Source organism: Halyomorpha halys, unplaced genomic scaffold, assembly GCF_000696795.3.
Source record: "Halyomorpha halys isolate HHAL.00 unplaced genomic scaffold, Hhal_1.1 Scaffold764.1, whole genome shotgun sequence".
Lineage (NCBI taxonomy): Eukaryota > Metazoa > Arthropoda > Insecta > Hemiptera > Pentatomidae > Halyomorpha > Halyomorpha halys.
In genome coordinates, this window is record NW_027111457.1 from 833,367 (window position 1) to 848,941 (window position 15,575).

General features: G+C 33.4%; 1 protein-coding gene across 1 annotated transcript in view; it reads left to right on the forward strand.

The window, feature by feature from the left end:
• Positions 1–15,575, forward strand: part of LOC106685980 (protein obstructor-E) — a 26,193-nt gene that overhangs the window by 3,630 nt on the left and 6,988 nt on the right. Inside the window, exon 2 of the mRNA XM_014429039.3 lies at positions 6,044–6,229. Coding sequence (XP_014284525.1) covers positions 6,044–6,229 — 186 coding nt within the window. The remainder of the gene's footprint in view (positions 1–6,043; positions 6,230–15,575) is intronic.

Here is a 15,575-nt window from a genome sequence, read left to right on the forward strand (position 1 = left end):
GAGAGAGAGAGAGAGAGAGAGAGAGAGAGAGAGAGAGAGAGAGAGAGAGAGAGAGAGAGAGAGTTGTGTTTGTAATGTACTTATGTAGAGAGTATCATTGTAAACAATTTTCAAAATCGATAGCATTTTCATTTTTCGTACCTCCGAAAACATATAAAGGGAACCTAGTAGTATGTTCCTAAATCTAACTAAAAAAAGACCTAATTTATTTTTTTTTTTTAATTTTCTAGGTTATATGATTCAGAATAAGCTCCATAAAGTACCAATGCAAGAAATATTCCAGATTTGTGTTTGTTTTTTTTTTGCCAGATCTCCGTATTTTTAGAAGTGTATTCAGTACGTTCTGTAGCCTCATTGGTAGAATTTCAATCACATTCATAATGCAGCACAATATGTGATGACTCCTCTAATTTTAATATATATTTTTTATGAAACTAAAGCAAAAATTATGATCTTCCGGAATATTACTAATCTCATAATAGTGTAATTCTGTTCAGTATTTAAACTTGTAACATAACCGTGAAAATTTTAGAAAATAAATTCTCTGTAATTTTAACATATTTAATAGATACTCTAGATACGCACCTAATAGATAGGTACTCATAGATTTTTTCTAAATGGAAATATATTTCCCCAAAACAATAAAATTGTATTTTTAATAAAGATAACGGCCATCTTAACATATATAGATAACACCATATATACAAACGCAGTATTTCAAAACTGATGTCAAGATGTCAGAATACTAAAGCTGTCAAATATAGCAATTTATCAAGAAATTGTATAATCATATGGACAGTGAAACTGATTGCCCAAGCGATCTTGGTGTATAGCTCAACGAAGCTAACCGTATAATGTTAGGGTACTGAAAGTTCATCTATACAGCTCTTCGGAATAAATTACAGCCTTTATTCTACTCAGTTCTTTAGGTTCTAAAGTAGTATTTCAGGAATACCTTAATAACATGTTATTGTAAGGTTCTCTACTGGATTATTGAATTATAATCGAAATATCAAGTCGAAAAATTTATATTCCAATTTTAATTAAATCTATATAATTCAAATAATGATTATTGCTGTATTTTAGCACAAAATAATAGGTATTTGAAGTATACCGAAGGTCGTCAGTGTGGATGGGACAAATTATATGTCCATTTCATTACACCTAAACACAGTTTCAATGATTTCGGAGATGTCTGATGTATATTTATAATACTGTACCATTTTACATGTTCACACCACACATATGATACATGTTTACATTCTTTACATGAGAATCCGTCGTCATTATTAGCGTTACTTCGAAGGGCCAAAGAGACTAAAATAGCTGTCATGATGATGAAATTTCAATTATGAGAACAGATTTTAATGAAAAATTGAATTCTGACAAGATTTTGTTCTTTAGATTATTTTATTGTCCACGCCGTTCCCACGCATATTTTCGAAAACCGTATACAATTTTGTTTGCAGTTTTTGATGACAGACATGTTCAGGATGCGTCAGATAAAAAAGTAGCCAGTATGATTTTTTATTAGAACCCATCCGTTTAGAAATTTCAGAATTATGTGAGCTTTATAAATTATAATATCCTTAAAAGATAGAGCATATGCCAATATTATTTTTTCTATATGGAACAATACCTTAAAAATAGAGTTAATTACTGTCATTGTTTTGTAATATCCGAATATTTGTTTTACCGATTTTTAAGGTTTTGATTACCTCGATATCGCCTCCAAAGTGACTTAGAGGGTTCTTGAGTAAGATTTCTAAGGACCCGAGTTCGAATCAGCCTGGGCAGAAAATTGTACTTTGAATTGAAACACTGTAGCCTGGAGTCCACCCTGCCTCTTTAATTGGGTAAAAAATTGGCGGTCGAGCGTGATTCTGACTAAATCACCTCCTTGCACAACCGTTCGTCCAGTAACAGTACTTCTTTACAAAGTATTAAACTCCTGACCCTTAATGGGTTGTAGTGGTACAGATTTTAATTTAATTTTTTTTTTTAGTAAGATTATTTGGCGTTGAAGTTTTTATTTAATTACTTTTTTTATGTCTCAACTTATTCATCCAATATCAACCATTTTTTCGTGGTCTTCCGGATTTAGCGGCCTTTCACACCTTTTAAAATTGAGTAGAGGGTTGAAAATGAGTGTGAACTTAGTTGGTGTCAGAGAAGTGCCTTTTGTGGTCTCGACGTTTTTCCTCCACGCTCTCTCATTCCAATTTTTTTCATTTTTAAGGTCTTACGCACCTCTACAGCCCCTCTCAATGGAGTTCGAGGATTGAAATTTTGTGGCTTTTAAAGATATCAACATTTTTTTCTATACGTCCTATGTCATTTTATTCTCGTGGTTTCTAAGATAAATCTTTTCTTGTAAATGAAAAATTAAAATCAATATTTCCGTCAGTCAGCTGGTGTACCTTAGGGTAGTATACTTGGTCCTATCCTTTGTACAGTTTTCACAGCTACCACCCCAACCCATCCTAACACTATCCTCACAACGTATGGCGATGATACATCTCTATTGTCAGTGAACAATGATCCTTATATTGTATCCCAAATCCTCCAATCCCACATCACCACCCTTGAAGAATGGTGCCAAAATTGGAGGATTAAAATGAATTCCAATAAATCCCACCAAATCAAATTTACCCATCGTCGTAAACCCATGACCTCTTGCCCTACAGTATCCTTTAATAATAGCCGACTTATTCCTGTCGAACAGATCTGTTACTTAGGACTACATCTCGACAAACGACTGACATGGAATATAAGACTGAAAAGACAGGAAACTGCTCGTCGATTTCGACTATTACATTTACTAGACAAACGGTCTAAATTGTCAATCCATTACAAAAGACTGATCTACATGACTATTATAAGGCCTATCTGGACATACGGAGTTGAGCTTTGGGGCTCCACTAAACCATCAAATTCCTCCCGAATCCAATCCTTACAGTCCAAAATCCTTCGTAAAATTCTTAATGCTCCTTACTTTGTCACAAATCAAGTCATCCATCATGACCTCAATGTCCCATATGTTGCCGATTTGGCCAAAACCAGATAGCATTCCTTCCATGGAAAACTTCCCAACCACCCAAATCCACTTGTTTCTAACCTGGCTTCTCCTTCAGTACCTAATAATCCTTCTAAGCGTCTGAAAAGAAGATGGCCTCGGGATCTTCTCCTCTAGAAATGTTATTGGAGTTCTATCAATGGGTATATTCTCTACATGTTTGTATCATGTCACTATCTCACCTACAGCAAATTTACTTGTTGTATATATTTTATACAGTTGTAAATAACAATACATAAATGATTTAAAAAAATATATATTTATCGGTTCTATAGACAAACCAGAGAGAAAAATACGACCATAGTGATAGAGCTCTGCTGCCCAGATATCTTTTTTCTATAGTTTTCGATATTTTGTTTTCAGATATCTTTTAACTCATCAGTTATACTAACATATGTGCACCGATTTGCATTCAAGTGAGTTGACTCAGTTCGGCGGACCTACGAAATAAATATTGACCACCTCAATCAAACGAGAGTAAGTTGATCATCTGTAGTATAACCAGTATTTTCAAAGTACTTATAGGCGCTGAACAAAGACAATGTTCAGAAGGCGATGAGTAGAGAATACTAATGGATATAGTCGTTTGTCTGTTGTCTGATTTAATAACCGGTGAAAATCAACTTCATTCCAGTTTTCCGGTTCGTAAAAATGAAAACAATATATATTTTTTTAATATTCAATCATAACTACATAATTACTGAATTACGTTTGAGACTTTGTAGCACTCATAATTGAGACGTAAACAATTGTTAATAAAAGTAAACATTCTAATTTATATGCACCTCATATCAAGATAGCTGTACTGCCTTAGGCTATTCACAGCCACTGCTGATGACGACAAAGGTGTGTTGCAAGCTAAAAGCCTATAAATAAAAACGAAGGAATCATCTTCGCTGTATCGATTTTAAATAAATTAATGCTCGGGCTGAGAATTCCAATTATATATAATTATCTGTCCATCAATTATAAATAATTCGCTGGAGTATATGTTTGCACCTAAAGGAAAAAAACAATTAAAAATATTAATGCATGCTGAATAAGCAGGGGAAATTAGTGATACTAGCTATCTCATAAAGATGATGTCCATTATAATTTTTTTTTATTTTTTGTGTAATGGTATTTAATCAACAAAAAGTGCGTTTGTGTGTTATTTAACCCAATGCCAAAGGTAAATCAGTCCTTTGAATGTAATTGACTGACTGAAACTAATATACTTTAATATCTGGTTTTTCTCTATAAAAACATGTTATATTTTATTCATGTAAAATCAAAATAATTATAAAATAAAAATGTATGTCCTAACGGAATTCTGAGCAGACATAACTATCAAACAATATGAGGTCATGTTTCATAGACATTGATAACCGATAATCGGAAAATATATTTTATAATTTTTCTGTTTCAGAAAATAATAAGATTCTTGTTTTATTTTTTATTTTACATGGGTAATAGTCGCGTAACAAACATTTATTTCCCCCAAAACTTGAATGATTAACCTTACTTGTACTTAATTCCTAGAAATCCACCTTCTCACAGTGGGCCATATGACAGACCTGGATAAAATTATTTGATTGCCATTTTCGATGCTGCTGATTTCGAAAAAATATGTTTTAAAAAATCTATATCTATTAGTTTTGGGACATAGTATTAATTTTGCAATTATGGAATTAAAAATTTACTTTTTCACAAATGGAACTGAAAACAGGGATTGAAATTTGATAAAATTTATACCAGATCATACTAACACTAACCTTCTTCTGTACAACGTAAGATTAAATCAGATAGGCCGTTTTCAAAATATTGGTGTTTCAAAAAATACTTTTTCGTGTGCTTAAGTGGTTGCAATTAGCTGACATTGCGTAAGAAGATCTTACCTTCACTACTGATGCCGATTTTGGTTAGTTCTGACGATAATTCATAAGTGAGCTCATTCTCTGCTTTAAAAGAACTGGTAAGCTGTACTAGCATGAGCCATCACTTCATTCCACTTATGTTTTAAGGTTATAAAAACGGTTTATGGCTCCTCTTAATACTATCAGCAGCCTCGGAGGAGCCTCGATTTATTTTAATTTTTAATACATAGGGGCCAATTTTTGGGTTTTTGGATATGCAGATTATGAAAATGCTATCTATTTTAACATGGCGTATCGATTTATTTTAACTTTCTTGATTTCTTTACATGTTACATGACGAATGAATAGTGTATTAAATAGAAGCAGAGAGAAAAGTTGTTTTTGTGAAGCTAGATCTGTCATTTGGTCTGCTAAAATCACTTTTTCCTTGAACCGGTCAGATATTTTTTAAAAGAAATGATGTCAAGTTTTCAAATTTCCCCAAACTATATTTCTCGTGATATTACCTGTTTTGGGTCCTACCTGATGTTTTCCACTAGTAATTCAGTACCAATTAATTTACTTTTTTCTCCATAAACCACATTCACATCTCACATCTTTTTTAATTCCGAGGTTCTACGAAGGATCGGGGAAGTTTGATATTAAATGAGTTTTACTGAATCTACATCCACTTTACCGAACAGTCAAAACAACCTATGATAATTTTCACTTCCATTTTAATTTTTCAGACAGAGTAATTTTAATTCTTTCACTCACATGGTCAGAATTTCAGACACACTAATTTTTTTCAGTCAAGACTCCCATTGAAGTCATATATTGCCTAACCATGGTTGCGGGTCACCGCCAATAGACATCAAATCGGCTGTATCTTAACCATTGAGCTACGGGCGGCCCCACAAAATATGCATATGCTACTTATTTCAACAGTGTTCAAACAAAAATTCTACAGCATCTGCCTGAATCATTATTCAGATAAAAGGATCGGTAGTGTGTATGTAAAAAGTACATCACGAAATAACCTTATTGGTTACGAACTTTATGAGTGCATGACTAACATAATATATCGTTAATTTAAGGGATAATATTTTAATAGATAAGCTGAAAATTTCAGATGAGGCACGGAGCCAGTGCACGAGCAGAGTGGCAGACCCGCAACAGTGCGACGCTTACACGGACTGTATCAACGGCACTCCACAACCCGCGCTCTGTCCGGACGGCCTCGTTTTCTCTCCGGAAGCTGGAGGCTATCCCTGCCTTTATCCTCAGGAAGTGGACTGCACTGGGAGGCCTGTTATACGTGAGTAGCCATAGAAGTCCAGTTAACAAATAGTTTTAAATCTTAATGTACCTGGAAGTAAGCGTAAATTAAGTACGTTCTGATGTAAAAATTATGAAAAAGAGGAACGTAAAAAAGCTTACCACTCTCTGGGGATCCGTAGGCCTAGCATGGCGATTTTTTCAAAATGACTTTTGCATATTTTTAGGTTTATCGCCAATAACTCCCAGAGTACGGACCACATCAAACCGTTCCAATCGCAGGGAGGAGGTGGCTATAGTCAGATTGAGAATAGGTCATGCGAATTTAACTCATGCATGCCTGATCAATAAGCAACCACCGCCAAAATGTCAATACTGCAACAGTGTACTTACAGTCATTCATATATTTGAGGAATGTCATTTCTATTGCATGAACTTACGTAGATTGGGAGTGGGACCGAGTGTTTCAGATGCCCTGAATGATGACCAAAAAAAAACATAGAAATGGTTTTAATTTTCTTAAAAAGGAATAATCTTTTGAATAAGATCTAAACCCAAAAGTTTGTCATATGTATTTAAAAAATCTAAAATAATTAATTATTCAAACTTATTTAGCAATTAAATTATTTCAAATCTTGAAATAGAATTATAAAGTGAGAAGCGTGGGCGTTGATGACCTTAAGGTTTTACGCCCAAAATCCCCAACCAACAACAACAACTCCCAGAATAAAACTAGTAGCTGAAATAACATTATAAACCAATTAGTATTGAATTTAACGTACTTCAAGTTGAGCCCTAATAGAATTATTTACGTTCAATAATGCTTGAGATACAGTTTTTCAAAACCCATATTTGTTTTTTCCAAAAAAAAAAAAAAACATTACATTTTGACATTTTATTTTGGCAAATATCATGAAAACTACTGTTCCCTGTGAAATAATCATTATAAACTACTTTGTATTCCATTTAACAAACTTCCAATTCAGCACTAAAAGAATTCATTGCGTTAAAAATACTGTATTGCTACTACCAGCGTGGCTCTACAAGTCTGTGTGAATCCTGACCTCCTCCAGTAGCTTCTGCCAAATGTCTCGGTCCCTTGTAGCTGCCATCCAATTCCGAAGCCCAAGCATATTTGTTGCATCAGCAGCAACACCATCAGCCCATCGCAGCTATGGTCTTCCTCTTCTGATACCATGGAGTGACTCCATCAGCAATTGTCTTGGTGGATCTTCACTGCCCATCATAACGACGTGTCCTACCTTTCTCAGTCTTGCAATTTTCATCACTCGAACTATATTGGACTCCTTAAACAAAGTGTACAGCTCCTGTTTTCCTCCTTTTCCACTCTCCTCTGATGAGAACACCAGCATATATACGTCTAAGGATTCTTCTTTTAAATACCAGGAGTTCCTGTTAACAAGCCCGGGAGGTTGTCCAAGTCTCACATCCATACAGCAAGACTGGGCACACTATCGTTTTAAAAATACAAAGCTTCGATTTTCTTGCCGTAGAATAATAACATTGATTTGCTGCTATGATTCTGAATTTCTTAATTAGGTGCGTTTTCTTGGATTATCAATGAGCCAAGATACACAAAAACATTATTCTTCTCGAATTGGTATTCTCGAAGGCAACCTCCTCTGCAGGCCTTGCACCTCTCCCGAAACCATATATTTTGTTTTTTCCACATAGACTTCCAAGCCTAGTCTTTTCGCAGAACCCACCTGCAAGGAAAGCAGCCTGCAAGGAACGTCCTGCGATATCTATACCATCCGCGTAAGCAAGGAGCTGTACTATTAAAGATCTTGCCATTGGTCTGTATCCCAGAATCTCTTACTGCCTTCTCGAGTGCAAGATCAAAGAGAAGACAGGCTAAGGCATCTCCCTGGCCAAATCCCTTTATTGAGGGGAATTCCTCCGATCTCTGCCGGATAAAAAATTCTGCCAAACATCCTCTCCGAGTAAATGGAATATAAGCCGGGTGCGGTCAAAGTAAACTCAAATAGTAATATTTTTGTTCTATTTTTATTTAAGCCAACGTTGCAAGGCTTCGTCAGGGCTTTTTTGACGGAATTCAAAGTCAGAGTGGTGTTTTCTGCTCTGCGCGGAGAGGGCGCTCGGCCGACAACAGGACGATTTTCGAGCGAGGAAGGGAATTCAAGATAAAACTCACCACCTCTTCATCGATTTTAGAGCAGCTTATGATAGCGTGAATAGGGAAGAATTGTATGATGCTCTAAAGCATTTTAAGATCCCTAACAAGCTCATAAGCCTCGTGAGGCTTACAATGGACAACGTAAGCTGAATGGTTCAGATGGGTGGAGAAAAAATACAGTATTAACAGAAAACTTAATATTGATGGGAGTGTACAGAAACAAAAATAAAAAATGAAATCTATTCATTGTAAATGGGTTTCTAAGTAAAAATCTAAATGTACTGCAGTGCATCTTACACAGCAGGTGCATCAACACCCTAGTCAGTAAAGATTTACTTGAAACTCTATGATATGTTGTACTTCTAAACAAATACTTGTATATGCAGAAATGAATTTAATCCTTTAAATTTTACTAATCTACATAGGTACACTACTGGTAATATTTTAGGAGTTTACGACTATAAACCTATAGACATACAGTAAAAGTATTTTCAGAGAGTTTTTTTATTTTATTTTTTATTTATTTTTTTTATTATATTTGTTTTTTTTATTTTAGTGTGTATGAGATCATTCATCACTATTACCTATTGCCCACAACTGTGTAATATATATATATATATATATATATATATATATATATCTGTGGCAGATTGTAATATCTATCAATCAACAGTAGAAGTTACAGAGAACTCGACCGGATTCAAAGTAAAAACAAAAACAACAGACAATAAACAGAAAAAAAAGAATCTATTGCATTGAAGAAAATTTTAAAAATCAATAATTACGTTCGTGTTTACGAACGCCTTTAAAACCGATGTTTGTATATACTGCTGTATGTAAAAAAGTAAATAGTTTTCGAAAATTGTTTTATTACTAATTTGCATTGAACTTATGCAACATGTCAAGCTTAAGGAAAACAACTATCTCAGGAAATATTATAATTTATTTTGAATAACTAACAATTGATATCTCTATAATTTTAATAAAGAAAAAATATGAAAAAACAGTAGCATGATAAAAGTAGTAGAAATATAATTATGAACAGTAGCAAATAAAATAAAATTAATAGTCCTTAGATATTTAAAAAAAACTCACAAAATTAAAATATGAATACAGAAAAAACAAATAGATTTTAATTATTTATTCATAAAATTATATAATTATGATACGTTGTTGTTGCGAAATAAAACTATAATTTAATTTTTAAGTGTTTAGTAAAATCATAGCAGCATATATAACAGCTCTTCAAATATTCGTTAGGTGTATACTAGAGAAAAAAAAAAGAATCTGCCAAAATTTTTTGAGATAAACAAGCGATACATGTTGGATCAGCATTTAGAACAAAAATGAATTCCATAAATTATTTTCATTTGTACTTTTTTTTTTTTGGCTTGTCTTTATAAAAAACTAAAAGCTTTATTCGCTTAGTAGTTAGTCAAAAGGACTTATTATTAATAAGTGAAACCGACTAACAATACCTCATTAAATGTGACCTTATGTGAATTAACGATTCGGCAAAAAATACTCACCTATCTTTAGAACGCAAGGTTAAAGAATTTTTTAGAGGATAGGGAAGTTATGGTCAAAGGAAACATTTATAAACTAAAATTGTAAAGTTATTGTTATCGGTTTTCATTGTGTCAATTAGGGACGGATTGTTTTTTTATAATCAAATTTGTTTTTAGCTGCTGTCTGAATATTCATCCCCATTGACGTATTTAGAAACAATTATTTCTATTTTTAACTGATTTTACAACGGAAAAATCGGGTGCGGTCCGTGCATCAAACGACTTTTAATTACCATACTACTTTGATTTACCCCTAATATGATCCTGGCTTGTTTCAGCAGAGGTTTATTTAATATTCACAGCGGCAATAATACCCTCATTATATTTTAAAATATAGGTTATCTGAAAATAAACAGCTAACTCTTGTCTTAACTAGAGCTTGATTTGAAGCGAAACGCACCAGGACGGCGTTCTAATTTTTTTAATACACGTATGTCTTCCTACACGGTACATTTCTCGTAAAAAAATACTAATAATAATAGTAGACTTTTTTTAAAAATAATAATTTGGAATTCCACACTAAGTCGGATAGTTAATTACCTTTGTTAATTAACTTTCAAGAAATAGAGAACTGGTAATAGCCATGGAAACACACAAATATTTAGATTAATAAGAAAAATCGTACAAATTTCCACACCAAATATCCACACACACTCAAGCCAACTTTCCTCTACTTAATTATTCTTTTCATGTAACGACGAAAATAAACTAAAAATATAATTTACTGCATATAAGGCTTTACTGGGTGTATAAATAATAAAATGCATTTAAATACGATCGAAAAAGTTACATGACAAAAAAACTTACATTTTGGCCCTAATTTTTTTTTTTTTTTACTTACTTCATTGTTACAACTGATTGTCCTTCGTAGTAGTTGATTAAAAATCCAGTGGTTATGCTGTTTCATTTAAACATAATTTTCTTCCTTAGAACGTTTGTACTAGATGAAAGCAATATTAAAGGGATTCTTACCAAATAAATCATGTGTGATATAAAAAAAAAACTAGAAAATGTATTAGGGGTGGTTATGAAATTCTACTCTTCAATTAGTCACCAACCAACCTATAGTCAGTCTTGCTTAGATTGCCTATTTTAATACCATCGAAGGCCATGAGTAGCAAATATCATGAAGGCTATAGCTTCATGATGTTTGCTATTTATTTCAATTTACGAGCTTTACAGTTAATAAGCCTGGAGGAAGACAAATAAATTATTTAATTCCTATGTTTAATTACTTTAATGAAAACTATGTATGAAGATACTAATCAAAATTAATGACTCTGACAACCACAGTTGGATTAAATGAGAAATGACGGCTGTATCAAAACATTACAACAAATTAATTTTTCATTTGGAGCTCTATAACTTTAAAACAACTAAAAATACGAAAATACGTGTAACAGTTAAAATAAAAATAAAATAAATGTTCTAAAAGATGGACCCTAATAGAGATGTTACGTTCAATAGTTTCCGAGGCAAAGTTATTCATAAAACAACATTTTTTCCAAATATCAAAAAATCAATATATTCATATACTACTAATATATTTATATATCAGTTTTAAAGCTTATGTTACTACCGTAGTTATTCATGTGTTTAATTCAGTTTAATAAAGCTAGGAATAACTTCTTTTTTTATCATCTAGGGCTCTTGGATTATTACAGGACCAACCAGATTTACGATTTCAGAGTTATTTTTGAAGTGATAGTCCAATGACAGAGATTACTGGTAATAACTAACTAAATAATGATAAGTACAAATAACTTGCGATCGAGTGCGAAAAACGAAAATAAAGTCCTTGGACCATGGGAAATTGTTTATAGCAATCTGTACTAAATACGCAGAAACCGATTTGTAAATTCTTCTCTCATGCAAAACATTTTTTAAGCTTCATTTATATTTTCAAGAACGGTCCTATTTCCAAGATCGTCATGGTAAGTTCTTCTCAACTAAGTCACCGTAGCTATTAGATAATTATTTTAAATATTGCGCTGAAAGGTGTGTAATTTTTATTAAATTTTGATTTACTACCCATTTCTGGCTCTTCTTCTTTGCTTATGTAATCTTTTTCTGTTCTGAGTTTCATCAGCGTTTCATAAACGTTTCATCACTAGTCCCACTCGTAGAAATAAATTCTTCAAAACAACTATAAATTTTATTTTGTTTTTCCATTATTTAGATTTTTCTCATATTTGCTATATTTTTTAACGTTCCAAGCGAATGAAAGCCTAAGATATTAAGATTGTCGTTATAGTCCAATGTGTTCTCGTATACACTGTCAGTTAAACTTGAGGAATTTATAGGCATTCAGTCTTGAATAAAAAACAGGATGCCTGGAGGTCACAACTGTTAAAATAGAAATACTAAAAAAAAAACACTAGCTTATCCATGAAGAAGAGGTGGAGAAAAAGTATACTAAGTAACGAGTAGTGAGTATTTTAGTCAAACACTGGCACCGATAGGGCACCAAAAACTTAAGTCAATACTTCCACTAATAATTCTTAAATAAAAAAACAGTTTATTTTTTACAATTTACTTCCTTGTTTGACGAAAACTATTTATTTCGCTTCTTTTGTACATTTCATTTAATCTAATCTGAAAAAGAAATGTTTCAAAATTAGGATTTAATTGAACCTGACCTAACTTAATAGGGATTAGTCTTTTAGAGGAAAAACGAGATGTGCCATCCCGGCAAAACAAGAAAATGAAATAGACGGTATATGTACATATCATTTTTCTATTGTATATATTTGTAAATGCTTATTTCTTTGTTCCAGGAGGTAAGGAAAAAAAAAAAAAAAAAACGAGATGAGAATTTTTTTCCGAGGTTTACCATGCATAGAGGTCGTATGATTGCTATTTTAACAATATAAAAAGAACGTCTTAGTCCAAAACTAATCACAGTACATGAACTAACGACCGTTCCATCATTTCACAAAATAGGTATTATTAACATTTGAAACATATTTAAGTAATATAAGTCAAATCTATTTTGATTTTATTAGTTTCAGAAATAATGATAACAATAATAAATAAAGAATCCCTTCAGAATAACAAAGAAAACAAGATCTTGGCTTTACTGCCTTAGAGCGGAAAATAAAAAAATAATAATAAAATATGTGACTCATATGGAGTTGCTTGCAACCTTCAAGCAATTCCCACCAAACCCAACAGTGGAAGCATCAAGGGTATTGTTTCAAGTTCATCCTTTACTTCAGGCAGCCAGTTAGCATTCCCATCATGATATGCTGGTCATTCCTATAATTCTTTCCAGAGCTCCATTTTAGATGCCGACAGTAGTTTTGTATTCTGATTTTGCCTTTTACCGCTCAGTTGCTTATAAAATCTGTAGATTTCTTTCATGAGTTAGTTTCTCTGCGAACACTACCACTGTATATCTTCGTATTTAGTTAGCATAAATTGCTAACTTTTGCAGCAAGAGGAAGTGTATAAGGCGGTCATCTCAGCTAATTGCTTGGCTAAAACCTAGAAGTAGAACATGATAACTAAAAAGAATCCAAAGATACTGTCTAGAAAATTTACCCAGAAATTATCGTCACAGTCCAAAGGCTAGCGGGCCAGATAAGGGTAATTAGTATGGGGCAATTCCTTAACCAAGAAGACTTTCAAATAATTAAAGACGACATTAGAAGGCGAATTATCGGAGAATCATGTGGTAATTCAGAAGGTACAAATGAGAGAGAATCATCAGAGATAGCTTATGAAGCTGTACCTGCAGATAGAATTATGCTTCATGGACAAGTTAATCAGGAAGCTGAATTGGAAACAAATTTAGAACACGCATTATTCGCAGAACATATAAAATGGAATGGCATTCCTATGGAAGAGATAACCAATGCTGCCACCTATATTATATAGAACAAAAAGTTGGAAATTAGTCATAGTTTTTACTTAACTGTCATAGCTATCACCATTCTTGAAAAACTAAGTTCATTAAAACCATATGTAATTCACGTATCAACTGAAACTGTGTTAGCTCATCTAGAAAAGGAGGTGTTGTAGAAGGCGCATAAAAATGATTCGAATAGCTTAACACCTTGGAGAAGAAGCCTGGAAAAGAAAATAACTGTTATACTTAGGTAAATAGGAGTAATAAAAAACTATATCCGAGATCCAACTACAGCTTCAAAAAAAGAATAATAGACGAGATTGTGGTTCTCCGTCTTGGTAAGATTATAAGTAAAAAGGAACTAATTGGAATCCTCAGATTTTATGCTGATAAATTGAAGCAAAAGTTAGCAGTTTGTGCTAACAAAATAAGAAGATATACAGTGGTAGCTCGGCGCAGAGAAAATAACAAGATTAATGAAACACATCTACAGATTTTATTAACAACTAAACGGTGAAAGGCAAAATCAGAATACAAAACTACCATTGGCATTTGGCATGGGGTTCTGGATAGAATTATTGGAATGACCAGCATATCATTTTCATATCTCTTGAAGATTTCATAGCTCTTGTTCTACTCCGGCATCCGGAATCCTACAAGAAATAAGATATGTGGATGACAAAAAACTGTATAAAGGAAAAGGAGTTGTATAGTTGGTTCTATCACCAGCTCCATGAGCGTGAGATTGATTATGAATTCACTTTTGAGTGACTAAAGACAGGTCATATTTTTTGGTAAGACAGAGTGGTTTTATATCGTGATAAAGACCAATTTATAGTAACAAGGACTTATAGACGGCATCTCTTTAAGGATAATCTCGTCACTGATGGATGTCGCCTCCCTTGAAGTCTAATTCAGACCAGAACAGGCCATTCCTTTTTAAGAAAACTAAGACCATTTCCACGTTCTTTTGGTCATCATTCAGAGCATGCGATATACTCGGTCCTACTCCCAATCTACTCAAGTTCGCAGAATAAAAATGACATTTCTCAAATATGTGACTGATCGTAAGTACACTGTTGCAGTATTGACATTTTGGCGGTGGCTGCTTACTGATCAGATATCTATGAGTTAATCTCGTATGACCTATTCTCAATCTGGCAATAGCTACCTCCTCCCAGCGATTGGAACGGTTTGATGTGGTCCATGGTTTAGTGGTTTTTTCGATAGTTTTTAATGTGCTTGGCGGGCTTTCATCCCACATGGCTTGCCAACTAGATGATATCTCATTTTTCATTGGAAGACGTATTTCTTTTGGTGTCAGAATGGCCGTGCCCTGACCTGGAAGAGCAAGTGCTTGTTTAGCTGCAATGTCCGCCAGTTCATTTCCAGTGATCCCCATGTGACCCGGGACCCATGTAAGGAGAACAGTTTTTTCCAAGTTTTCGAGCATGTTGATATAATTGTGAATTTTTATGATCGCCGGGTGTTTCGGGTAAATGATCTTCATGGCTTTTAGTGAACTTAAAGAGTCGGTAATGATAACTATGTTAGTATTCGTTACTGTCGTGGAGAAGTGGAGTGCTGAGGCTATTGCATGTAATTCAGCTGTATATACACTGTATAATTTATGCAGTTTTATTTTATGGGTTGAGTTATTTGTGATGAGAGAGGATGCTGTAGATTCGTCAGATTTTGATCCATCAGTATATATAAAAAAAGGATCAGGAATATTTTGACAAAGACGTGAGAACCTAGTTCTATGTTCAGTAGGTGGCGTACTACCTTTGGGAAATCGGGATAATTGGAG